This window comes from Salvelinus namaycush, chromosome 11 (genome assembly GCF_016432855.1).
Source record: "Salvelinus namaycush isolate Seneca chromosome 11, SaNama_1.0, whole genome shotgun sequence".
Classification (NCBI taxonomy): Eukaryota; Metazoa; Chordata; class Actinopteri; order Salmoniformes; family Salmonidae; genus Salvelinus; species Salvelinus namaycush.
The window spans coordinates 30,704,269-30,730,784 of NC_052317.1; the positions used below are offsets into that span (position 1 = coordinate 30,704,269).

A 26,516-nucleotide genomic window follows, 5' to 3' on the forward strand; every position below is an offset into this window, starting at 1 on the left:
ATATCGGGGACACCAGGTCTGGTTTTCATAGCTGATTTTGAAAAGGCTTTTGATAAAGTACGACTGGAGTTTATATATAAATGCCTAGAATATTTCAATTTTGGGGAATCTCTTATAAAATGGGTTAAAATTATGTATAGTAACCCTAGGTGTAAAATAGTAAATAATGGCTACATCTCAGAAAGTTTTAAACTATCTAGAGGAGTAAAACAAGGTTGTCCACTATCGGCATATCTATTTATTATTGCCATCGAAATGTTAGCTGTTAAAATTAGATCAAACATTAATATTAATGGATTAGAAATCCGTGGCTTAAAAACTAAGGTGTCATTGTACGCTGATGATTCATGTTTTCTTTTAAAACCACAACTAGAGTCTCTCCACGGCCTCATAGAGGATCTAGATACCTTTGCTATCCTCTCTGGATTAAAACCAAATTATGATAAATGTACCATATTACGTATTGGATCACTAAAAAATACACATTTTATATTGCCATGTAGTTTACCAATTAAATGGTCTGACGGAGATGTGGACATACTCGGTATAAAAATCCCAAAAGAAAGAAATGATCTCACTCCAATAAATTTTTATAGAAAGTTAGCAAAAATAGATAAGATCTTGCTACCATGGAAAGGAAAATACTTGTCTATTTGTGGAAAAATCACCCTGATTAACTCTTTAGTCATATCACAGTTTACCTATTTGCTTATGGTTTTGCCTACACCTAGTGACCTGCTTTTTAAATTATATGAACAAAAAATATTCCATTTTATTTGGAACGGCAAGCCAGATAAAATTAAAAGGGCCTATTTATATAACGAATATGAATTCGGAGGGCAGAAATTATTAAATATTAAAGCATTAGACCTCTCACTAAAGGCATCAGTCATACAAAAGTTATACTTAAATCCAAACTGGTTCTCTAGTAAATTGGTACGAATGTCTCATCCTATGTTCAAGAAGGGCCTTTTTCCCTTTATTCAGATTACACCTGCTCACTTTCGGTTGTTTGAAAAGGAAATAATCTCCAAAATATCCTTATTTTTTAAACAAGCCTTAGAAAGTTGGTTGCAATTTCAGTTTAATCCACCTGAAAGGACGGAACAAATAGTACAACAAATATTGTGGTTAAATTCAAATATAGTAATTGATAAAAAAACTGTATTTATCGAAGAAATGTTTAAAAAAGGTATAATTTTTGTGAATGATATCATAAATAGGACTGGTGGAGTTATGTCACACATGCAGCTAACACAGACATATGGAAATGTCTGCTCTACCCAAAATTACAACCAATTAATTGCAGCATTACCACAAAAATGGAAGAGGCAAGTAGAAGGGGAAAAAAGTAAGGAACTTGTATGTCGGCCCTGTATTAAAGAACATAAATGGTTAAAGAAAAGTGTGATAAATAAAAACATATACCAATTTCATTTAAGGACCAAAAAACTGACAGCTGTGCCATATAAATTGCAAAATAGTTGGGAAGAGATTTTCGATGTACCCATTCCATGGCACATGGTTTATGAATTGATACGCAAAACAACGCCGGATTCAAAACTTCGAATTTTTCAATTTAAATTACTGTACAAAATTCTTGCAACTAATAGAATGTTATATATATGGGGTATACAATCTTCCCAGCTCTGCAGATTCTGTTGTGAGGAGGCAGAGTCATTAGATCATTTATTTTGGTATTGTCCATATGTAGCTCGTTTTTGGTCACAGGTCCAGGAATGGCTGAAGAATTGCAACATTTGCCTAGAACTAACGCTACAGATAGCAATACTGGGGGATTTGAAAAGCCATAGTCAATCAATCAATAATATAATAATTATTTTAGCAAAAATGTTTATTTTTAATTTACAATCTGTAGAAGCTATGAGAATAGGAAGGTTCAAATCTTTTGTGAAGCATCACAGCACAGTTGAAAAATATATGGCAAATAAAAATCCGAAATGGATGATGTTGGAAGATAGATGGGAAGGGTTGAGTGGAACTGAAGGGTGGGACTAATAACAAGATAAACAATGTAGGGCATACGGGATCTGTGAAATGTGTATAGGTGCGGAGCTTTTGTGAAATAGCACAGTTACAAGTGGAAATAAAATTGGATGGACAACAGAAATAGAGGAAGGACTAAGAACAAACAAGAGAGAACTATTATAAAGTAGTCTGTGTCTGTAAAATAGGTATAAGATGTATAAATTGAAGGTAAAAGCAGAAGTGTTTATTAGTTTACTCCAATTGGGGGAGCGGTGGTAGGGTTGCGGGGAATAATAATAAAGGTATATTCTTTAAAAAAGTATATGTCTATATAGGTATGTGTATGTATATATGTATATATGTATGCATGCGTGTATGGATATATATATTTACCCCAAAAAATATGGGGGATTGGAAATGATGCAGACAATTACATTGGAAGCAACATTCTTTCCGCAATATTAAGCTGATCCACCCCAAAAAAAAAAAAAAAAAAAAAAAAAACGTAATCAGCCCTTGCCTTAACAGGAAGCCAGTGTAGAAAGGCTAGCACTGGAGTAATATCACATTTTTTGGTTCTAGTCAAGATTCTAGCAGCCATGTTTAGCACTAACTGAAGTTTATTTACTGCTTTATCCGGGTAGCCAGAAAGTAGAGCATTGCAGTAGTCTAACCTAGAAGTGACAAAAGCATGGATATGTTTTTCTGCATCATTTTTGGACAAAGTTTCTGATTTTTGCAATGTTATAGATGGAAAAAGCTGTCCTTGAAACAGTCTTGATATGTTCGTTAAAAGAGCGATCAAGGTCCAGAGTAACGCCGAGGTCCTTCAGTTTTATTTGAGATGACTGTACATCCATCAAGATTAATTGTCAGTCAACAGAAGATCTCTTTGTTTCTTGGGACCTAGAACTAGCATCTCTGTTTTGTCTAAAAGTAGAACATTTGCTGCCATCCACTTCCTTATGTCTGAAACACAGGCTTCCAGGTAGGGCAATTTTGGGGCTTCACCAAATGAGTTAATATTGGACAAATTCAGGTAGGTCCCTCTCCATTTCATTAGCTTCTGTTTAAGAAAGTTTTTGCAACAGAATTGGTGTAATGAATACGCCCCAGACTTATGTGCTGTGTGCAATGCCCTGGGGATGAGGTTAGTCTAATAGACACTTATTAGTTATTCAGTCAAATGTTCAGTCAAATGTTATGTCTGTTTCCTCTTCCTTGTGTTTGTCTGTGTGAGCAGCAGCAGTTAAACTCCCCCTGCTATGATGATGAGACTGCTGCTCTTCTGAATGACTGCTACACTCTGGAGGAGAAGGAGCGTCTCAAAGAGGAGTGGAGGCTCTTTGACGAGCAAAGGAGGAACTTTGAGAGGGAGCGAGAGAACTTCACTGAAGCTGCCATTCGCCTCGGACATGAGGTATCCATTTTGTTTTTGGAAAGTTCTCGAGATGGAAGAATTATATTTGGCAAAGATGTGTCACTTAAAGGCCCAGTACAGTCAAATTATTTTTCCCTGTGTTTTATGTATTTCCATACTTAACTCATAAAAAGAAACATTCCTTTTTCAGGACCCTGTCTTTCAAAGATAATTCGTAAAAATCCAAAACTTCACAGCTCTTCATTGTAAAGGGTTTATACACTGTTTCCCATGCTTGTTCAATGAACCATAAACAATTAATGAACGTGCACCTGTGGAACGGTCGTTAAGACACAAACAGCTTACAGACGGTAGGCAATTAAGGTCACAGTTATGAAAACTTTGGACACTAAAGAGGCCTTTCTACTGACTCTGGAAAAACACCAAATGAAAGATGCTCAGGGTCCCTGTTCATCTGTGTCAACGTGCCTTAGGCATGCTGCAAGGAGGCATGAGAACTGCAGATGTGGCCAGGGCAATAAATTGCAATGTCCGTACTGTGAGATGCCTAAGACAGCGCTACAAGGAGACAGGACGGACAGCTGATCGTCCTTGCAGTGGCAGACCACGTGTAACACCTGCACAGGATTGGTACATCCGAACAGCACACCTGCGGGACAGGTACAGGATGGCAACAACAACTGCCCGAGTTACACCAGGAACGCACAATCCCTCCATCAGTGCTCAGACTGTTTGCAATAGGCTGAGAGGCTGGACTGAGGGCTTGTAGGCCTGTTGTAAGGCAGGTCCTCACCAGACATCACCGGCAACAACGTTGCCTATGGGCACAAACCCACCGTCGCTGGACCAGACAGGACTGGCAAAAAGTGCCCATCACTGACAAGTCGCGGTTTTGTTTCACCAGGGTGATGGGCGGATTCACGTTTATCGTCGAAGGAATGAGCGTAACACAGAGGCCTGTACTCTGGAGCAGGATCGAGGTGGAGGGTCCGTCATGGCTTGGGGCGGTGTATCACAGCATCATCGGACTGAGCTTGTCGTTGCAGGCAATCTCAACGCTGTGCGTTACAGGGAAGACATCCTCCTCCCTCATCCGCCTCCCGGGTGGCGCAGTGGTCTAAGGCAGTGCTAGCTGTGCCACCAGAGATTCTGGGTTCGAGCCCAGGCTCTGTCGCAGCCGGCCGCGACCGGGAGGTTCATGGGGCGACGAACAATTGGTCCAGCGTCGTCCGGGTTGGGGAGGGTTTGGCCGGCAGGGATATACTTGTCTCATCGCGCACTAGCAACTCCTGTGGCGGGCCGTGCGCAGTGCACGCTGACCAGGTCGCCAGGTGTACGGTGTTTCCTCCGACACATTGGTGCGGCTGGCTGCCGGGTTGGATGTGCGTTGTGTCAAGAAGCAGTGCGGCTAGGTTGGGTTGTGTTTCAGAGGACGCATGACTCTCAACCTTCGCCTCTCCCGAGTCCGTACGGGAGTTGCAGTGATGAGACAAGACTAACTACTACCAATTGGATACCACGAAATTGGGGAGAAAAAAGGGGTTAAATGTTTTTATTTTTTTTAAGAACTGGCAAATCTGGTGCAGTCCATGAGGAGGAGATGCACTGCAGTACTTAATGCAGCTGGTGGCCACACCAGATACTGACTGTTACTTTTGATTTTGACCCCCCCCTTGTTCAGGGGACACATTATTCCATTTCTGTTAGTCACATGTCTGTGGAACTTGTTCAGTTTGTCTCTTGAATCTTGTTATGTTCATACAAATATTTACACATGTTAAGTTTGCTGAAAATAAACGCAGTTAACAGTGAGAGGATGTTTCTTTTTTTGCTGAGTTGATGAGGTTGGAATCAGGGCTGTGGCGGTGAATACATTTTGTCAGCTGGTGATTTGTCAAGCAAATAACTGACCATTAATTAACAAACACATTTAGCATCTCCTTGCTTCCACGCATAGTTTACAAGCCACTTATGCAGACCTTTGGAACAGTAAAAAAAAAAGTAAAGTCTAAATCCATGTAATATAACCTACACCGTCACAATAAATTAATTTATTTTAGACGGGTCTAAAGAAGCATGATATGAAGAAATGTCTATTTCAGAACAGAATGACATTGTCCTGATCTGGCTATGCCAAATGGCTGTGGGCTCCACTAGTTGATTTAGCAGACAAGATTTGCTTAGAATTCCATTATTTTATATTATAGTATGAAGAATACAATTGAACATAGCTGAATAAAATATAAATAATATTTTCTCAATGATTTGAGGGAGTGCACACATGCAGCTATTGTGTTGAGCGGTTAACCAAAGAAATAGGTACTCCTATATGCTTAATTTAGTTAATGTAACTTTAGTAGTTCTACAAACGGTGGGTATCTTGATTTTTAATACATTTTAAGGTTGCATGATGCGACTAATGAGGATTTGAAAAAAAGTAGCTTGAAAGGCATAAGCTCTGCTTTGTTTTTAGTGCAGGCTGTTCATACTTCATCAGTCTCTCATTCACAATTTGACAAGCACTTGATAATGCATCGAATTTCCCAGCGGCATCCCCTTTGTGTGGCCGTAATGTAAAGAGAAGCAATGTGCTTAATATTTAGAAAGTTGAAATAATTATAGTAGGCCTAGCCTATAGAAAGCTGTTGTGATCCTCTTTTTAATAGAGTCCATCACTTGGTTTTCTCACAATTGCATAGCCTATAGAAATGTTGCGCAACATGAGCTCATGGGCTCTCATGAAGTGTTTTGATTAGATTTTCGATAATATTTGCATTGACGTCAGAGTGATAAGAGGGACAATGGAGTGCTGAGTACCAGGCAGATAGCAAGTTTGGTAGGCTACTAATGACCATCTGCAGCGTCAGAGCTTGGAGAAGCCTAATTACCGTGACTAAATGGTCAAGTAGAATTGAACTGCCATCATGACTCGTGACCGCTGGTGTGGCAGTAATACGGCCATTTAACAGCCCTAGTTGGAATAATACTGTAAAATTGTGATGCCCTTTTAGTGTAAGAGCTGTTTGAAAAGACCACCTGAAATTTCAGCCTGTTTTGGTAGGATGGTGTAATCACCAGGCAATAAATTACTTAATAAACCAATAAGAGTTTATTGCCAACTATGCCAATAACAGCTAGTTTTCCACTTCCTACTCAGACCACACAGACAGTCCTAGCAAAATTATTGCTTGAGAAATGTTTCTTTTTAACCATTTTTAATGATTGAGTGAACATTTTTTAAAGTCTGCATTGGACTTTTAACTGCATCTTAGCCCTGTTTCGTCAATTTTGTTTTCACAGAAAAAGGCTTTCGAGGAAGACCGTGCCTCGTGGCTCAAGAATCAGTTCTTGAACATTACTCCATTTGTGGACCGAAAAAGACATTCTGCATCAGAAACTCAACATGCCTTATCAACTAGTACGTCGTATATTTATGCTGCAGCATTTAAAAAAAATTAAAAGTACATTAATATTCTAATGTGTGGTTTGTTTTATGCATGGTTGGTCACAATTGTCTTTTCCTTTCTAGGTAGTGAGCCCGATATGAGGATCCCCTCCACTCCAGCCAGGCTGACCAAATCCCGGACGTACGCTGCGTTCTCCACTCCTAAAGCTGTCGCTGGCATGCCCTCCACAGCTGAGCTCTACCACACACTACGCCTCATACCAGACAGCAGCAGGTGCTCTATCCCAGCTCGCTATTGTCATAGTCAGTCATTTAAAGTTTTTGAAACGTATGTATGGGATACACATGGTATACATCGTCCAACGAAATTATTACTAGCAAGTACCTTCTCGACAATGCAACAACAAGAAATAAGAAAAGATAAGAAAACAAACATATAGTAAATGGCTCAGTACAACAGAATAAACTGTGTGATAAATCACATGACATTTAAATCAGTGCTGGGAAGTAAATCAATAGAATATTGATCATCACAAATCAGATTTCTTTAGTTGCAGGTGTAATTGCGGGTGTATTGAAATGCTTGTGTCCAATATTGCAGTACTATCTAACAATACACACAAATCTAAAGTAAAATAATGGAATTAAGAAATATAGAAACATTAGGACCAGCAACTCGGTAGTGAGGGTTGCAACCGACGACAGATTATTTTTACGCGCTTCAGCACTCTGTGGTCCTGTTGTGTGAGGTTGTGTGGCCTACTACTTTGCGGCTGAGCCATTGTTGGTCCTAGACATTTCCAATTCACAATAACAGCACTTAGTTGACCGGGAAGCTCTAGCAGGGCAGAAATTTGACCAATTGACTTGTTGGAAAGGTGGCATCCTATGACTGTGCCACGTTGAAAGTCGCTGAGCTCTTCAGTAAGGCCATTTTACTGCCAATGTTTGTCTATGGAGATTGCATGGCTGTGGTAAAACCAGTATATAAACACATTATTAATGTGACCAGTGTTCCATGTTTATGTACAGAAGGCAGCAACCTCTAAGGTGCAGGGATGAGTAACCAGGTGGTAGCCGGCTAGACGGTGACTAAGTTCAGGGCAGGGTACTTGGTGGAGGCCGGCTAGTGATGGCTATTTAGCAGTGTGATGGCCTTGCGATAGAGGTTTTTCAGTCTCTCAGTCCCAGCTTTGATGCACATGTACTGACCTTGCCTTCTAGATGATAGCGGGGTGAACAGGCTGTGCTCGGGTGGCTGAGGTCCTTGATGATCTTCTTGGCCTTCCTGTGACACTGGGTGCTGTAGATGTCCTGAAGGGCAGGCAGTGTGCTCCCGGTGGTGCGTTGGGCTGACCGCACCACTCTCTGGAGAGCCCAGGGTTTGGGGGTGGTGCAGTTGTGGTAATACAGCCCAACGGGATGCCCTCAATTGTGCATCTGTATAAGTGTGTGCGGGTCTTGGGGGCAAAGCCAAATGTCTTCAGTGTCCTAAGGTTGAAGAGGCGCTCTTGTGCCTTCACCACACTGTGTGAGTGGACAATTTCAGATTGTCCGTGATTTGTACTCTGAGGAACTTGAGGATTTTCACCTTCTCCACTGTAAGGCTCTCTTTCTGTGTGGTTTGTGATCAACCCTTGTTTGTGCTTTATTCCTCAGCTCTTCCAGAGGCAGTTCAAAGCGAGGGAGCTGGCAGGAGTCCAACACCATCCATAGTAGAGAAGATTCTCGGGTCAGGTCCAGGGACCGATACGGAGGTGGAGACTGCTGCAGTATCTTCTCGCTAGGGTTAGAGGAAAACAGCCTCACCTGAATACACACTCCAGTGACATTTATATTACTGTGGACTCAACAGACCACTCAGATGGCAGTCCATGGCCGTGTTCATTAGGCACCAAACAGAAGAAAATGTAATGTAACGGAAGGGCTACCTGGATTTGTTCAATATGTCACACTCATTTTTGTTTTCTGTTGTGTGCCCTAATGAACATGACCCATGTTTCAACACCACCACTGTCTCAGGATGAACAGTGGTACATCGTTGTTCACCGAAACTCGATTGAATCAGAGAGAACTTTAATGAACATGTAGATTTGTTTTGTTTTTCTTTATTTTAGATTTAGATTTTTATTGAGTAAAGCATCTCCAAGTCTAAGTGTTCGTGAAGTGGCAGCCAAATCTTAATTTGGGTAAATCAGGGTTCTGCTTACACCAATTCGGTGCCTTTTTAGATAAGTAACTTGGTCAACAAATTTGTCACAATTTTAACATTCTATCATAAATGGCACATGTTCAACTTTTTTTTTTAAACACGTTTTCCCATCAAGAGGTGTTAAATCTACAAATGATTATAGTAAGTGCTTATTAAGTGCCAAATATAGTAACAGGGTTGATTGACGATGTCATCCTATATCAGCCATAAATGTCCTTGTGACAGGGGGAATGGAAGTTCGTGGTGTGCAACAGGGAGTGGCAATTGAATGCAAGCTTCACCTTTTTTTTATTGTTAAAACATTTTCTAGCCTGTGTCTATGGATAACAGGGTTGACTTGTTATGCTCGACCTGCTCAGTTTCACTACAAAACACCAGAAAATGGCCAAAAAGAATAGAACCAGCTCACCTGCTTTTACAGTATGATTTTACTATTAGATGTTCAATGTTTCTTTAGAATAAAAAAGGATTAGTTTCACTATTAAAACAAGAGGTCAGTTCATGTAACAGGGTTGACCTTAAAATGAGGGATAGACAAATGAATCACTAATCCATTAAATAAATAATCTTCAGAAATGGCTGTCAAAGCAACAATAACTAGGGCCTTACAATGATGGTGAAAACTTGGAGAAATGTTGGTTAAAATCTTCCTAGAAGTCACTGAGGGTGCATGGAGGGACATGTCAAAATGCTGAATTTTGGCACTTTAGCAAGTCTTTACTCATTAAAAATAGGAATTATTTTATTCTCCATGAAAGGGAACTTCATTTAATATAACAGACTTCTAAAATACAATATTGGTGCACAATTGACTCAAACAGAAAATCCACTCAATCTATCTTTCTGTATTTTGTCATTAGTCGCCTGTTTTATATGGTCCCAAAAAATCAAGTTTTCAAGATATTGGACTTTCAAGAGATGCGAAAGGCACACTTTTTGTGGAACGAACCACATATTTTCCAATTTGCGAGAAGCTATCAATAGGCTACTGCCTAGTCCTGAATGTTTACACATGGTTTTCACTCCAGATCATTAATATTATTTTAATGAACTTTATTCTAAATGTTTAATGTTAAGTGATATGCTGCTCTGAAATTGCAATAAATGTATTTATTTTTAACTGACATCTCTTCTACATCTTGTGCTTTGTGTTTAGTACCCCTTAGCGGTTCATGACAGGAGTCATGAAGATGGCACCATACTGTATGGCCGCAGCCTTGCGAGCTCCGACCCAACTTTGCTATTTTGTGAATCTTTTTTGCACTAAATGTATCCGTTATCACTTATGATTGATTACTTTTGAACATCAAATCGTCAGTTACTAATTTAATTCTGGCTTCAACTTTTACTCATCTGCTCTGGGCTCTGTGTAATTCCGACCACATTTTCGGGCTACACGAGGAATGGCCGGCGAAAGAGGCAGGAGAGGGAGCCCTGGCGAGATTAAGGGAAAACTGGCCACCTCTTCCCTCCAATCTATTGGCCAATAGATTATCTTGATAGTAAGATGGATGACCTCCAATTGTGAATTTGCTTTCAATGGGACTGGTAACTACAATAGTCTCTGCTTTTCTGAAACATGGCTTTCGGACAAGATGCCTCGCATGGTTATCCAACTAAATGGATTCGCCATTCACTGAGTGGACAGGACATTGGATTCAGGGAGATCGAAGAGGGGTATGCCTCTTCATCACCAGCAAATGGTTTGCTGTCTATAGCGCAGTGGAATACCTGATGGTCAAATGCTGACTTTTCTACCTCATGAGGTTTTTAGCTGTTATCGTGACTGCTGTATACACTGAGTTAACCAAACATTAGGATCACTTTCCTAGTTTTGAGTTGCACCCCCCTTTTGCCCTCAAAAGTCTAAATTCATTGTGACATGGACTCTACAAGGTGTCAAGAGTTTCACAGGGATGCTTGCCCATGTTTACTCCAATGCTTCCCCCAGTTGTCAAGTTGGCTGGATGTCCTTTGGGTGGTGGACCATTCTTGACACACGGGAAACTGTTGCGCGTGGAAAAGCCCAGTAGAGTTGCAGTCACTTGACACAAACCAGTGTGCCTGGCACATACTACCATACCCTGTTCAAAGGCACTTAAATATTTTGTCTTGCAGATTCACCCGCTGAATGGCACAAATACGCAATCCACGTCGGTCTCAAGGCTTAAAAATCATTCTTTAACCTACCCTTCATCTACACTGATTTTGAAGTGGATTTAACAAGTTACATCAATAAGGGATCATAGCTTTCACCTGGTCAGTCTCATGGAAAAAGCAGGTGTTAATGTTTTGTATATTCCTCAGGACAAGAAAAACAAGCTGGCACTGAACGAACTGAACAAGACTATAAACAAGCAGGAAACCATGCATGCGGAGGCTGCTTTTCTGGTTGATGCTGATTTTAATTCCGCATCATTAAGACGTGATGCCTACTTCCATCCACACGTCTCCTTCGTCACTAGTGGCGATAAAGTCCTAGACCACTGTTATTCTACCCACAAGCAAGCATATAAGGCCCCCCTTCAGTAAATCATATTGACTCTATCCTCCTAATTTTCCTTTCAAAGTGAAAATGTTTGACATTTTTGCTAATTCATTAAATGAAATACAGATCTAATTTACATAAGTATTCACACCCCTGAGTTATTAATTTGTAGAAGCACCTTTGGCAGCGATCACAGCCTTGTCATCTTGGGTATGTCTATCAGCTTTGCATATCTGAATTTGGGGATTTTCTTCCTTTTGGTTTTTTTAAGCTTCCATGAGGCGGCGCACAATTCTCCCAGCGTCGTTCAAGTTAGGGGAGGGTTTGGCCGTCTGTGATTTCCTTGTCCCATCACGCTCTAGCGGCGACTCCTTATGGCGGGTCGGGCGCCTGCAAGCTGACTTTGGTCGCTAACTGGACGGTGCTTCCTCCGACATTGGAGCGGCTGGCTTCCGGGTTAAGCGAGCAGTGTCGTGGGCCGGGTTAAGCGAGCAGTGTCGTGGGTTGTGTTTCGGAGTATGCATGGCTCTCGACCTTCGCCTTTCCTGAGTCCGTAGGGCAGTTGCAGCGATGGGACAAGACTAACTACCATTGGATATCATGAAATTGTAGAGGAAAGGTTAAAAGTACCCCAAAAATTTAAATATCAAGCTCTGCTGTTCACTGCTCTTTCCATAGATTTTCCATGGGATTCAAGTCTGGGCCACTCAAGGACTTCCACATTCTTGTTCTGATGCTATTCCAACATTGCTTTTGCTGTATGCCACAGAATCTTTTGCCTTATGATCTCAAGAGACTTCCACGTGCCTTTTTGCAAGCTCCAGGTATGCGGTCACGTGCGTTTTTTTCTCAGGAGTTTCTTCCATCTGGCCACTCTCCTATAAAGCCAAGACTGGTGAAGTGCTGTAGACAATGTTGACCTTCTGGCAGGTTCTCCCATCTCAGCCAAGGACCTCTGTAGTTATGTCAGTGGTCATTGGTTTCTTGGTCATCTTCCTGACCAAGGTCCTTCATGCCCAGGTTGCTCATTTTTGTGGGACGGCCAGCTTTAGGCAGAGTCGGGGTAGTTCCATATTTTTCAATTTCCCAATGATTGAGAACAAGGTGCTCTTGGAGACGTTCAACACAGTTTCATACCCTTCCACAGATCTACAGTGCCTTTAGAAAGTATTCAGACCCCTTGACTTTTCCACATTTTTGTTACGTTACAGCATTATTCTAAAATTGCAGAGATTTTTTTTCTTTCATCCATCTACACACAATACCCCATAATGACAAAGCAAAAAAATGTTTTTCATGTTTTGCAAATGTGTATAAAAAATGTGTGTGTGTGTAAATAAGTATTCAGACCTTTTGCTATGAGACTTGAAATTGAGCTCTGGTGCATTCTGTTTCCATTGATCATCCTTCAGCTGTTTCTATAACTTGATTGAAGTCCACCTGTGGTAAATTCCATTGATTGGACATGATTTGGAAAGGCACACACCTGTCTATATAAGGTCCCATAGTTGACCGTGCACGTCAGAGCAAAAACCAAGCTGTGAGGTCAAAGGAATTGGTTGTAGAGTTCCGAGACAGGATTGTGTCGAGGCACAGATCTGGGGAAGGGTAGCAACATTTTCTGCAGCATTGAAGGTCCCAAAGAACATAGTGACCTCAATCATTCTTAAATGGAAGAAGTTTGGAACCTCCAAGACTCTTACTAGAGCTGTCCGCCTGGCCAAACTGAGCAATCAGGGGGGAAGGGTTTTGGTCAGGGAGGTGAGGTCACTCAGGCCTTTATGGTAGAGTGGCCAGACAGAAGACACTCAGTTAAAGGCACATGACAGCCCGCTTGGAGTTTGCCAAAAGGCACCTAAAGGACTCTGACCATGAGAAACAAGATTCTCTGGTCTAATGAAACCAATATTGAACTTTTAATTAGGATCCCCACTAGCTGTTGCAAAAGCAGCTGCTACTCTTCCTGGGGTCCACACAAACATGAAAAATAATACAGAAAGCCATAATACAGAACATCAATAGACAAGAACAGCTCAAGGACAGAACTACATAAAAAAAATGTAAAGGCACACGTAGCCTACATATTAATGCATACGAACTATCTAGGTCAAATAGGGAAAGTGTTGTGCCGCGACGAGTTGCTTTCTGTTTGTTTTTTTTAAAACCAGTTTTGCTGTTTTATTTTAGCAATATGAGACGGAAGTTCCATGCAATAAGGGCTCTATATAATACTGTACGCTTTCTTGAATTTGTTCTGGATTTGGGGACTGTGAAGAGACCCCTGGTGGGATACATGTGTGTCAGAGCTGTGTGTAAGTTGACTTTGCAAACAATTTTGGATGTTCAACACATTGTTTCTTTATAAAAATAAGTGATGCAGTCAGTCTCTCTTCAACTCTAAGTCAAGAGAGACTGGCATGCATAGTATTTATATCAGCCCTCTGACAGCAATTAAGAGCAAAACATGCCGCTCTGTTCTGGCCTTTTGGCCTCAATCACTCTGCCTCCTTCCACATTTTCTTTAATATCATCTGTTTACATAGATATTGGGACCCCAGTGACGACTCCCCTCAACCTAGCATAAGCACCAGGTACATGGCTTTTTCATCATCCCATTAAGTTTTTCCATTTTCAAAATCTTCCCTTGCTGAGCCTGGCTACCACACAATATTAACAATCTACCATTTCTAATGAACCGAGCTAATTTCACTTCACCTACTTTCTCTACGGTATTAGTTAGTCGGATAGGGTGTAAGCGAGGCCCTGTGGTCTCATCAAACACCACTTTCCACTCCAACACATCATTACTCTTGCTTCCTACCTTGGCCCTCTTTATGCTTTCTTTACTAGACACTCCACTGCTTTCTGTATCATGATGTCTCTTCTTCCTATGTCTTTCCACTACCGACCATTCCAGTCCTTGACCCTCATCCTCTCGCTCCATACCATCAGAACTGACACCCATATTGTTTGCATTCCAGCACATGGTGGTGAAAAGTACTTAAGAGGTTAAGTAAAAATATTTAAGTACTACTTAAGTAGTTTTTTGGGGTATCTGTACTTTACCATTTACATTTTTGTTAAGAGAATTATGTTCTCAATGTTCATAAACTGAACTTCAATTAACTACTCAGTCTGCAACCCAGAATTTGTAAGATACTGGTTGAAATGAAAACAGACAGAGGCCCAGCCTACAATAGTCAAATGTTTATTCACGAGAACGTTCTGAAGTCCACAATACAAAGACATCCATTTTATAGCGGCGCACATACTTCCACACAAACAGTAGGTATCCTGCGCACATACTGTCTCCCTACCCAGCCGACATAGATTACAGAGACCGTGAGAAGCACTCCCCGTCCTCCCCCAAGATTGGGGAGGCCGTGAGATCAAATCTCTCATTGGCCCCTAGCCAAGGTCGGCACCGAATTTTGCTCAGACAGTCTGTGTTTAAGATACTGTAACATTAATTATAACTTTATGATTCTAATCAATTTCATACAATTATATGGTTTCATGGTGGAGTATTCTAATCATTCATTTAAACATATAAATTCCATTAACAATTTTTTACTTCACTAAATTCTTAAAGAAAATAATGTACTGTTCACTCCATACATTTTCCCTGACACACAAAAGTAATCGTTACATTTTACATGAAAATGGTCCAATTCACACACTTATCGAGCGAACATCCCTGGTCATCCCTACCACCTCTGATCTGGAGGACTCACAAAACACAAATGCTTTGTTTGTAAATGTTACAAATGCACGGAGGCTTGTTATGCAATTAAATTGAATTTCAGATTAAGATTTGCTAAACTATCCCATCCTCGTCGCCAAATGTTACAAATGCAGGGAGGATTGGTGTGAAATTAATCTGAACTAGTGATGGGTCGTTCGCAAATGAGTCGGCTCTAAGAGCTGGGTTGAGACGGAGTCTACAACCCACACAAGTGTCTCAGGTAGTGCAGCTCATCCAGGATGGCACATCAATGCGAGCTGTGGCAAGGTTTGCTGTGTCTGTCAGTGTAGTGTCCAGAGCATGGAGGCGCTACCAGGAGACAGGCCAGTACATCAGGAGACGTGGAGGAGGCCGTAGGAGGGCAACAACCCAGCAGCAGGACCGCTACCTCCGCCTTTGAGCAGGAGGAGCACTGCCAGAGCCCTGCAAAATGACCTCCAGCAGGCCACAAATGTGCATGTGTCTGCTCAAATGGTCAGAAACAGACTCCATGAGGGTGGTATGAGGGCCCGACGTCCACAGGTGGGGGTTGTGCTTACAGCCCAACACCGTGCAGGACGTTTGGCATTTGCCAGAGAACACCAAGATTGGCAAATTCGCCACTGGCGCCCTGTGCTCTTCACAGATGAAAGCAGGTTCACACTGAGCACGTGACAGACGTGACAGAGTCTAGAGACGCCGTGGAGAACCTTCTGCTGCCTGCAACATCCTCCAGCATGACCGGTTTTGCGGTGGGTCAGTCATGGTGTGGGGTGGCATTTCTTTGGGGGGCCACACAGCCCTCCATGTGCTCGCCAGAGGTAGCCTGACTGCCATTAGGTACCGAGATGAGATCCTCAGACCCCTTGTGAGACCATATGCTGGTGCGGTTGGCCCTGGGTTCCTCCTAATGCAAGACAATGCTAGACCTCATGTGGCTGGAGTGTGTCAGCGGTTCCTGCAAGAGGAAGGCATTGATGCTATGGACTGGCCCGCCCGTTCCCCAGACCTGAATCCAATTGAGCACATCTGGGACATCATGTCTCGCTCCATCCACCAACACCACATTGCACCCCAGACTGTCCAGGAGTTGGCGGATGCTTTAGTCCAGGTCTGGGAGGAGATGCCTCAGGAGACCATCCGCCACCTCATCAGGAGCATGCCCAGGCATTGTAGGGAGGTCATACAGGCACGTGGAGGCCACACACACTACTGAGCCTCATTTTGACTTGTTTTAAGGACATTACATCAAAGTTGGATCAGCCTGTAGTGTGGTTTTCCACTTTAATTTTGAGTGTGACTCCAAATCCAGACCTCCATGGGTTGATAAATTTGATTTCCATTGATAATTTTTGTGTGATTTTGTTGTCAGCACATTCAACTGTGTAAAGAAAAAAGTATTTAATAAGAATATTTCATTCATTCAGATCTAGGATGTGTTATTTTAGTGTTCCCTTTATTTTTTTGAGCAGTGTATTTAAATGAATAGAATTAACTAATTCAAAGAACAAAAAAAACAAAAAAACAATATAGGCCTAAATGCTCAAGCGCACACACATCCGTTCTGTCTGCTCAGACTAACAGCCTCACCTGTTGTTCCTGTCAATCAGACACGCAGTGTCAACCAATGAACCAAAGATGCGTGAGGGAGGGCCGAGCCAACTCACTCACGGTCACACACTTAGCAGAGAGGAGAGAGAGGAAGGACAGCTGTGAAAACAGCTGGAAAATTAGTCGGAAGCACAGTAGCATTTGGATGCATTTTAATAATCTAGACAATGTTAGAGCACAGTAGAATTTGTCAAAACAAAATCTAATATAAAGCCGGTTCTACGCACAACCTACACCGGCATATGCGAACTATGCACCCAACTGTGAAGCTAGCTGTAGTGGGGCTTCGAGAAACTAGCGGGCCTGCTAGTGATAGTGGTGGAGCCAGCACCTCCACACGTGGTGATGTATCCACTCAGTCAAGCAGGCCTGCTCTGCGACCCACAGCATCGCAGTCTTCTATGGGCCAGTTTATGCCAAAGTCTATGTCTGTAGCAAAACAAGGCCAAATTGATATTGCATTCGCTAAAATGATTGCCACCGATTTCCAGCCATTTTCGATCGTGGAGGACAGAGGTTTTAGAAATTATAACAATAGTCTAACTAATTAATATTGAAATTAATATTATAGTGTTATTATATTTTCTTAGATGAATATGGTGAGAAAATTAGTTAGGATACGTTTAAAACAAATAATAGACTCATGTTAAGTATTTAGAACATATTTTAAGCCAACAGGGCAGGAAAAAAGATGATGGTAGAAAAAATGTAATTATGAAAATAAATATGTTGCAGTTCTTAGGGATGGTAAATTACTGTAGATAATGGATCCCATACTATGCAACATATATTAAATTATTGATGAGACTGATGTAAGATTAACCCAGGTTATTGTTAGATAAAATACAGTGAACTCCCGAAGGAGAGATTTCATTAGTACAGAAAACATATGCTATGTTTAGCAGTATTTTGGCTTTATCTAATCATTTGAAGACTTGTATTTATGTAGTAGAAAGATGACAAGGAGATATGGCATCTGTTGTGATCCAGGATCATTGAGTATCGGGATAATTAAGTTGAACTATATAATTATCTTATAGATTACTACATAGAAATGTTGAGTTATATAAAATTCATTAGTGCAAACAGGGAGACAGACTAATGACAGTTAGTCAATATTTGGATACAGAAACCATATCTGGTATTGACTGTAATGGGAAAGAAAATTTAATTTGATCTTCCATGTGTAAGCGAAATTTTTATATATGTGGATGATATTCTGTTGTCAAATCCCTCACAGGAGGGCTGTATAGTTGATACTCTTGCTCAGTTCCTCTTTTTAGCAGACCAAGGTCACAAAGTTAATATGAGGAAGTTACAGCTCTGGCAGGAACAAATTATCTATTTAGGATATAATATAACACTCAATTCGACCAGAAAAAAGGCCATTATAGAAGCACTCAAATGCTTAACAAAAAGCAGATGATGAGTTTCTTGGGAATGATTAACTATTGTAGGGCGTGGGTCCCACACTTTGCATCGTATACAGGGTCACTTAGTGATTTGATCTATGGTAAGGCTATGACAGCAAAATACAAAATTGTATGGACAAGAGAGACGGAGAAAGTAGTTCTCCCCAGACCAGATCTAACTGATTTGCCTTTGCCAGATGCTGAAATTACTATGTTTGTTGATGGGTCTTGCAGAAAGAACCCAGATTTGCAGTACTATTGATACATGGGCGGAGCCATGTATCAAAATGGGGGATAGTGGAGTAGGAGGTAAAGCAAGTTAGGAAAGACCTACTTATTCTAGCTAATCAGATAGAATAAATGAGAAATTGTTTGTTAACCAAACCTGTATGTCCAAGATGTTATGCACTACAGGTGAATTACAGGAGAAGGTGATTCACTCAATCCAGTCCCTGAGGAGAATAGGTGGAATGCAGCCCCGTTGGGAGGGGCCATACCAAGTACTCCTGGTGACAGCCTTTGCGGTGAGAATAGCTGAAAGAGCTACCTGGGGGCATATCACACATGGTAGGAGGGTAAGACACACTGACACTGCCGAACCATCACAGAGTTAAAGAGAAGAACCGAAACCAATATGGCTCGGGGTTGAACTCTCTAACGAAGTTTCCCTGACCCCGCCCTCTCATCACTGTGTATGTTCATAGAAGTGAAAGTGTGGCTTGGCCTCTGGCTGATGATGTGTTCTCTGGGAGAGGGTGGGGCTTTACAGGAGTGCTGGTCGTCCTGAGCTGTCTGATTGTGGGAGACATATTCCTGATACACCATGGGCCCCCCGAGAAGGCTACAGAGGGTAACCTGACCCATAGTTTAGACGATGAGGATTTGGTATTAACCAAGCATGTGGGATCACTTAATCTGGATAAGCAGGGAAGAAATTGAGATATTTGTGGAACCAGGATAATTGAGCCAAAATGTTTGGTTTTAATATCTGTGTATAGGAGGGTGCCAGTGTACCTGTGTAATGGAGGAGGGGTTATCCATACAGTGTAGGGGATACTTCAAAAGTAGATAGAATGTCTATCTTATGGGGTGGGTCTGGGAATACGCAAGAACCATGTAAAGGTGATGAAATCCTACTAACCATAAAGTCTATTAAACTCACAGATGCAGGTACCTACACCCTGGGATTGGAAAGAACCGGGGCGGATACAATGGGGATGTTTACCATAACAGTGCTGCCTAAACCACCACCAGTTTCAACCGAACAGAGACAGATCCAGGCGAACCGCTCCACCACTCCAGGTCCAGCTCTAAATCCACCAACTAAAATACCAAACCTGGTACAGGTAATTAATGTTAGGGATATTACAGACAGCGATCAATTAGGCACTGAAACGGGATATGAGGGAAGAGAAAATATGTGGTTGGCATACATGCGATATACAGCTAAAACACTGAAAAGACAGGACTGTGTTATCTGTGGTCATGCTAGGCCCGTTCTGGCAACACACCCATTTGCCTTAAGTGACGGGGAGGGATGGATGTGTATATTGGAGGGATTTTACCATGTTAAACCCAATTCAACCCTGTGTAAAGCTTTGAGTCTAGTGTTCCCAGAAGTTCCTCCCCAGAAGGCCCCGTGGGGTGTTAAGGCATATGGGGGCAACTACAGCTGCATCACGGGTACAGGTAGGGGTATAGACTATGGGCGGTTGCCTGAAGCCGATTGCATCAGTAATGTAACCATTAATGCTACCTGGCCGGTAGAATGGTTGAAACACACTAGAGGCATTGCTGACGTATGGTGGATATGTGGACCAAACAGGCGCTTAACACCTATTCTTAGAGGTGACTGACAGGGTACGTGCGCCTTAGCCAGTCTGATAATACCATTAACCATTATTGAAGTTACAGCTAACCAACTTCTAGGATCCACACAGGGGGGGCATGCACGTGACCCATCCATTAGGAGACAGAGACGTAGTGCACTGTGGACTGAGGGGATGGACAACATCCATACCAACCTGTTGTGGGTGCCGGTAGGTGTCCCACAGGAATTCCAAGCCCTGAACAGAAATGATGGTTTATGGCATCTGTTACCCATTATTGGTCCAGCAATTGTTGACGCTAAACAAACCTCCTAAATAAATTATATTATATTTATTATAATCAGCAGCATTTTGTTAACTATACTCATACGGCACTCACAGGTATGGCTGAACAATTGGAGGCTACCTCCAGAACTGCCAGGCAAAATAGACTAGCCCTAGATATGTTCCTAGCCAGTCAAGGTGGGGTTTGCAAAATGTTTGGTGAACAATGTTGTACGTTTATCCCTAACAATACCAGCCCTGATGGGAGCATTTCGAAAGCCCTAAGTGGTTTAGATAAACTATCAGTGGAAATGAAAGGCTTGGCTGGAGTGGATGGGAGCGGACTGTTCTCTTGGCTGGAGTGGATGGGAGCGGACTGTTCTCTTGGCTGGAGTGGATGGGAGCGGACTGTTCTCTTGGCTGGAGTGGATGGGAGCGGACTGTTCTCTTGGCTGGAGTGGATGGGAGCGGACTGTTCTCTTGGCTGGAGTGGATGGGAGCGGACTGTTCTCTTGGCTGGAGTGGATGGGAGCGGACTGTTCTCTTGGCTGGAGTGGATGGGAGCGGACTGTTCTCTTGGTTGGAGTGGATGGGAGCGGACTGTTCTCTTGGTTGGAGTGGATGGGAGCGGACTGTTCTCTTGGCTGGAGTGGATGGGAGCGGACTGTTCTCTTGGTTGGAGTGGATGGGAGCGGACTGTTCTCTTGGCTGGAGTGGATGGGAGCGGACTGTTCTCTTGGCTGGAGTGGATGGGAGCGGACTGTTCTCTTGGCTGGAGTGGATGGGAGCGGACTGTTCTCTTGGCTGGGTGGATGGGAGCGGACTGTTCTCTTGGCTGGAGTGGATGGGAGCGGACTGTTCTCTTGGCTGGAGTGGATGGGAGCGGACTGTTCTCTTGGCTGGGTGGATGGGAGCGGACTGTTCTCTTGGCTGGAGTGGATGGGAGCGGACTGTTCTCTTGGCTGGGTGGATGGGAGCGGACTGTTCTCTTGGCTGGAGTGGATGGGAGCGGACTGTTCTCTTGGCTGGAGTGGATGGGAGCGGACTGTTCTCTTGGCTGGAGTGGATGGGAGCGGACTGTTCTCTTGGCTGGAGTGGATGGGAGCGGACTGTTCTCTTGGCTGGGTGGATGGGAGCGGACTGTTCTCTTGGTTGGAGTGGATGGGAGCGGACTGTTCTCTTGGTTGGAGTGGATGGGAGCGGACTGTTCTCTTGGCTGGGTGGATGGGAGCGGACTGTTCTCTTGGCTGGGTGGATGGGAGCGGACTGTTCTCTTGGTTGGGTGAGTGGTTTGGTAAGTACGCTGCCTTAGTGGTTACTGGATTTCTGACCCTAATTGTTATGTTTCTTATTTTAATGTGTTGTGCAGCCTGTATCATCCCCTGTTTGAGGAAATCTGTTACAGATGTCGTGCATGCCGCCGGTATGATGCCTTTGCTGGAGGCTCAAGAAGGAGATGCAGACACTGAGTCTAACTTTCAGAGGAAAATGGGTTTGACTAAGGATGACCCTTGGTTTGCTGTTGGTGAGGTGGTGGAGTGACACCCGTGAGGGACGCTTGCTTAACGTTTAACGCTCCGCTTGCTCATCTGTGTTTGAAAAGTTTATATATCATTGTTTTCCTGTGTGTATTGTCAGTCCTTCCTTATGTGAGGGTTTGAAGTTCCTGGGTGGCTGGTAGCCAACCCAGTACCAGTTAGGTGTCGCAAGGTGGACTAGAGGGTTTTTATTCTTTATACAATAAATGTGTGTTTCTTTTAATCTTTATATTCTGAGTGTGACACCCTTGTGGGTGTCAAAAGGGGGAGTCGAAAAGCAGTCGAAAAGCATATCATTTGTTGATTTTTTCTTTGTTGATTTTTTTCTGTTTTTCTGTTAAATTTTTTTTTTTTTTAAATGAATAATAAACTTTTTATTATTTTAATGAAATGCTATTAACATATTACTATGTTGTGACCACTGAAATAAAGGATAATGAGTGACACCCTAGGGGGTGTCAAAAGGGGGACTCAAAAAGCGTTCACATATTTAATTAATGAGCTGTTCTCCTTTTTTTAAATCAGTGACAGCACCAGTAGAGACAGACAATGTACTGGAGGAGTTTGCTGATGTTTTTACAGGAATAGGATTATTCCCAGGAGAATGTACCATTCACCTTGACCCAGACGCAATCCCTGTGGTCTACCCACCGAGAAAGATTCCCCTTGCTCTCCGTGCCCGTCTGAAGAAAGAGTTGGAGAGCATGGAGAAATCTGACATAGTCACCAAGGTTACAGAACCGACTGACTGGGTAAATGCGTTACTGGTGGTGGAGAAACCACTTGAACATGACTTGAACAAGGCTATCAAAGGCCCCCATTATCCTTTACCGACGCTAGATGGCATCACACACAAGCTAGCGGGAGCACACTACTTCAGTGTCATGGACGCTAGATCAGGCTACTGGGCTATCAAGCTCACAGAAGAGTCATCTAAGCTCACAACATTCAACACACAGTTTGTACGCTACAGGTTCCGTCACCTGCCTTTTAGGATTACCTCAGCCCAAGACGAGTTTCAGCGAAAGATCGACGAAGTGTACGAAGGCCACAATGGAGTTGTGGCAATTGTGGACGACATCCTTGTCTATGGTCGAACCAAAGAGGAGCACGACCGAAACCTCCGTGCGATGCTGCAAAGGTCCCGCGAGAGAGGAGTCCGGCTCAACCCCGAGAAGAGCACAGTCGGCGCTACAGAGGTCAGCTACTTCGGACATCTTCTTACAGCGTCTGGAATCAAGCCAGATCCACAGAAGATCTTAGCCATAAAATAAATGGAGCCACCAAAGAACCGTGCAGAGCTTGGCATGGTCAACTACTTAGCCAAGTTCGCACCCAGCCTCTCCAATGCTAATGCACCCCTGCGTCAACTGCTAAAGCAGTCCAGTGAGTTTCTCTGGGACAAGAAACACGACATTGCTTTCCAGAATGTGAAAGACTTGATCACGAGAGAACCAGGACCAATCCTTGCCTACTACGACCCCGACAAAGAGCTCAGACTCCAAGTGGACGCGTCGAAGTATGGACTAGGTGCAGTGCAACTGCAAGAAGGAAAGCCCATCGGCTACGCTTCCAAATCTCTCACAGACTGTGAAATCAACTACGCTCAAATCGAAAAGGAGCTCTTTGCCATTCTGTTCGGATGTAAACGTTTCCATCAGTACATATATGGACGACAAGTCATTGTGGAATCCGACCACAAGGCCCTTGAGTCAATTATGAGGAAACCACTAGCCGCAGCCCCGCCAAGGCTACAGAGAATGATCCTTCAACTACAAAAATACGACTTCACAATCACTCACCGTCCAGGCAAAGACATCCCTGTCGCAGACACACTCTCCAGGAAGTTTCTTACCTATAAGGACAGCAGCCTCAGTGAAGGCATGGACATGCAGGTGCACACTGTGTACAGCAACTTACCAGTTAGTGACACAAAACTGAAGGAGATCCAAGCAGAAACAGAAAAGGACTCGCAACTCGCACAGCTGAGGAAAGTCATACAGGATGGATGGCCTGAGGAGAGGAGAAAATGCCCTCATAGCGTCTCAGTTCATCACGATGGTTCCAGAATTCTATCACAGATCAACGGAATAATTTTCAAAGGAGAGAAAATCATTATTCCTACCAGTCTCAGAGAAGAGATTTTGACAAAGATCCATGCTGGACACATGGGCATGGAAAGGTGCAAACAGAGAGCACGGGACATTTTGTTTTGGCCCGGAATGTGCAAACAAATAGAGGACATTGTTGGTAAATGCGCCATATGTCTTGAACGACGCCCCTCAAACACTAAAGAGCCAATGTTACCTCACTGTATCCCAGACCGACCCTGGCAGGTCGTGGCAACCGATCTGTTTACCTGGAACAACGAGGACTACATCGTAACAGTGGACTACTACAGCAGATATTTCGAACTCGACAAGCTTCACAGCACCACATCTGCAGCTGTGATACACAAGCTGAAAGCAGCCTTTGCCAGGCATGGCATTGTAGAGACTTTAATATCTGACAATGGGCCCTGTTACAAATCAAATGAGTTTGAATCCTTCACAAAAGCATGGGAGTTCACACATGTCACCACAAGCCCGCATTACCCTCAAAGTAATGGCCTCGCTGAAAAATCTGTGCAGATTGCTAAATCACTCATGGATAAAGCAAAAGCAGACAAGAGAGACCCCTACCTCAGTCTCCTTGAATACCGCAACACTCCAGTTGACAACTTCAAATCACCAGCCCAGCTGTTGATGAGCCGCAGACTTCGCTCAATCCTTCCCAGCACCAACCAGCAGCTGCAACCTGAGGTCGTCAGCTACAAGGAAATGCATGAAAAATGTGCACAGAGACAACAACAACAAAAGCGATACTACGACTACAGCTAGACCACTGTCACCACTGATCGACGGAGAGTCAATTAGAATCCAGGAGCATGGCCTCTGGAAGCCATCAGTCGTCATCCAGCCAGCTGACACTGAACGTTCATATCACGTCCGCACCGCAGAAGGAGAGGTGTACCGCCGCAATCGTCGTCACCTACTGAACACAAAAGAACAACAAACTGATGAGATGAACTGTTCCCCTGAAAGAGAACGTGATGGACTAAACACACACACAGCACAACATACACCATACTTACCTGCAACACCACAAGAACTGTTGACTGACACAGAAGCATGCTCAGCATCATATCGCACAAGGTCAGGAAGAGAGGTCAAGCCCAGAGCTGTCCTAGACCTGTGAAATGTCAAAGGGTGTAGGCGGATCGCTGCGCTAAAAGAGTTCCAGACTGTAAACTTGTTATTGAAAGTATACTTGAAATGTTTTCATATTGTATTTGTTTGAAATGTTAAGATGTAATTTCTACTGTGAAAGCTGAGTTGGTGAGAATCCCTTGTTCGAAAAGTAACAGTATATTGGATCATTGTTCAGAGTATATGTTGATTCAGTTGGTGTAGTATGCAATATAAATGGTTACTTACCTTGAGTTCAAACTGCAGAGCATGTTTTCAAAAGAAACGCTTAGAATATGTAAACATTTTTCTCTGGTTTTAAAAGAAGGGGGATGTAATATTCATATGTGTAAACATACTGAATTATAATTGGATGCATTTTACCGCCATATCATACTGTGCTATGATTGGTTAAGACCAACCAAATGGTTAGGTAATGGTCAGTTTGATCCTGGTTGGCGATACGTGAACATGCCAGTTATAGCTAGCTAATAAAGAGCTACGTTAAGAAATATCCTGTAGTACTGCATTTTATTATTTTGTACAAAGTGTGCAAAACAAGACATGCTGGACATCAAGGGTAACCACTTCTTACATGTCGGTTACATGTCACTTCATTGAAGATTTTTTTGATGTCTAGCTGTCTTCTGGACTGCTTTGAGTTCAGCGACAGACACACCTCAGATAACTTGGCAGAGGAACTGTTGAGTGGCCAGAGAATGGCAAGTAGATGGAAAAGTGGTATGTTGTGTTAGTGACAATGCAGCTAACATAACCAAAGCCATGAAAATGTGGCCATTGTCAATGCACCTGTTGATGCTCTGACCCAAGAGGAATGGGAGGTGGAGGAGGTGTGCAGAGTCCTGGAACACTTTGAGCAGGTCACTGTGGAGATCAGTGGAGAGGTACAGTAAGCAGTTATTACTACATCATTATTTAATCCAGTATTATATATGTATATGAGCAGTAGATGAGAATGCAGTGTCAGTAGACAAAACATGAACCTGAACTAATACGTTACTGTCTTTTCAGCTATGTGACAGCCTCAAAAATGATACTCCTGTGTAAGGGTCTGCAGCGAATCACAGCCAACCGCCAGAGAGAAGCAAATGTAACTACAGGACAAGTGACAGAGTTGATGGACACTATGTTCATCAATGGACAGAAAGTTCCACAGAATGGAATATAATCACATGCTATCAGAAACCGCTGCACTTGAGAAGTTAGCTTTCAGTGATGCCAGAGCGATTGATGTGGCTCTTCAAAGAATAACCTCAGCAGGGAGGGACAGCCCCAGCAGTCAGCTGTCTCAGGCAACAGGAAGAAGAAAGAGCAGATGGAGCAGAAGCACCAGCAGTAGTGCCACAAACGTCTGCTGTTTGAGGAGAGAGCAACTGGGGATGCAGCGTGAAGGAATCCCACAGCAGATGCCATA

The 26,516-nt window shown here is 42.9% G+C and overlaps 1 protein-coding gene across 2 annotated transcripts in view; it reads left to right on the top strand.

Moving 5' to 3' along the window:
* Window positions 1-10,114, top strand: part of LOC120056001 (afadin- and alpha-actinin-binding protein-like) — a 30,222-nt gene extending 20,108 nt beyond the window's left edge. For both annotated transcript variants that reach the window (XM_039004117.1, XM_039004116.1), the window contains exons 11-14: window positions 3,233-3,409; window positions 6,671-6,788; window positions 6,900-7,050; window positions 8,436-10,114. In XM_039004117.1, the coding sequence (XP_038860045.1) occupies window positions 3,233-3,409; window positions 6,671-6,788; window positions 6,900-7,050; window positions 8,436-8,589 (600 nt within the window). In that variant the 3' untranslated portion in view covers window positions 8,590-10,114. The remainder of the gene's footprint in view (window positions 1-3,232; window positions 3,410-6,670; window positions 6,789-6,899; window positions 7,051-8,435) is intronic.
* The last annotated feature ends 16,402 nt before the right edge of the window (window positions 10,115-26,516 follow it).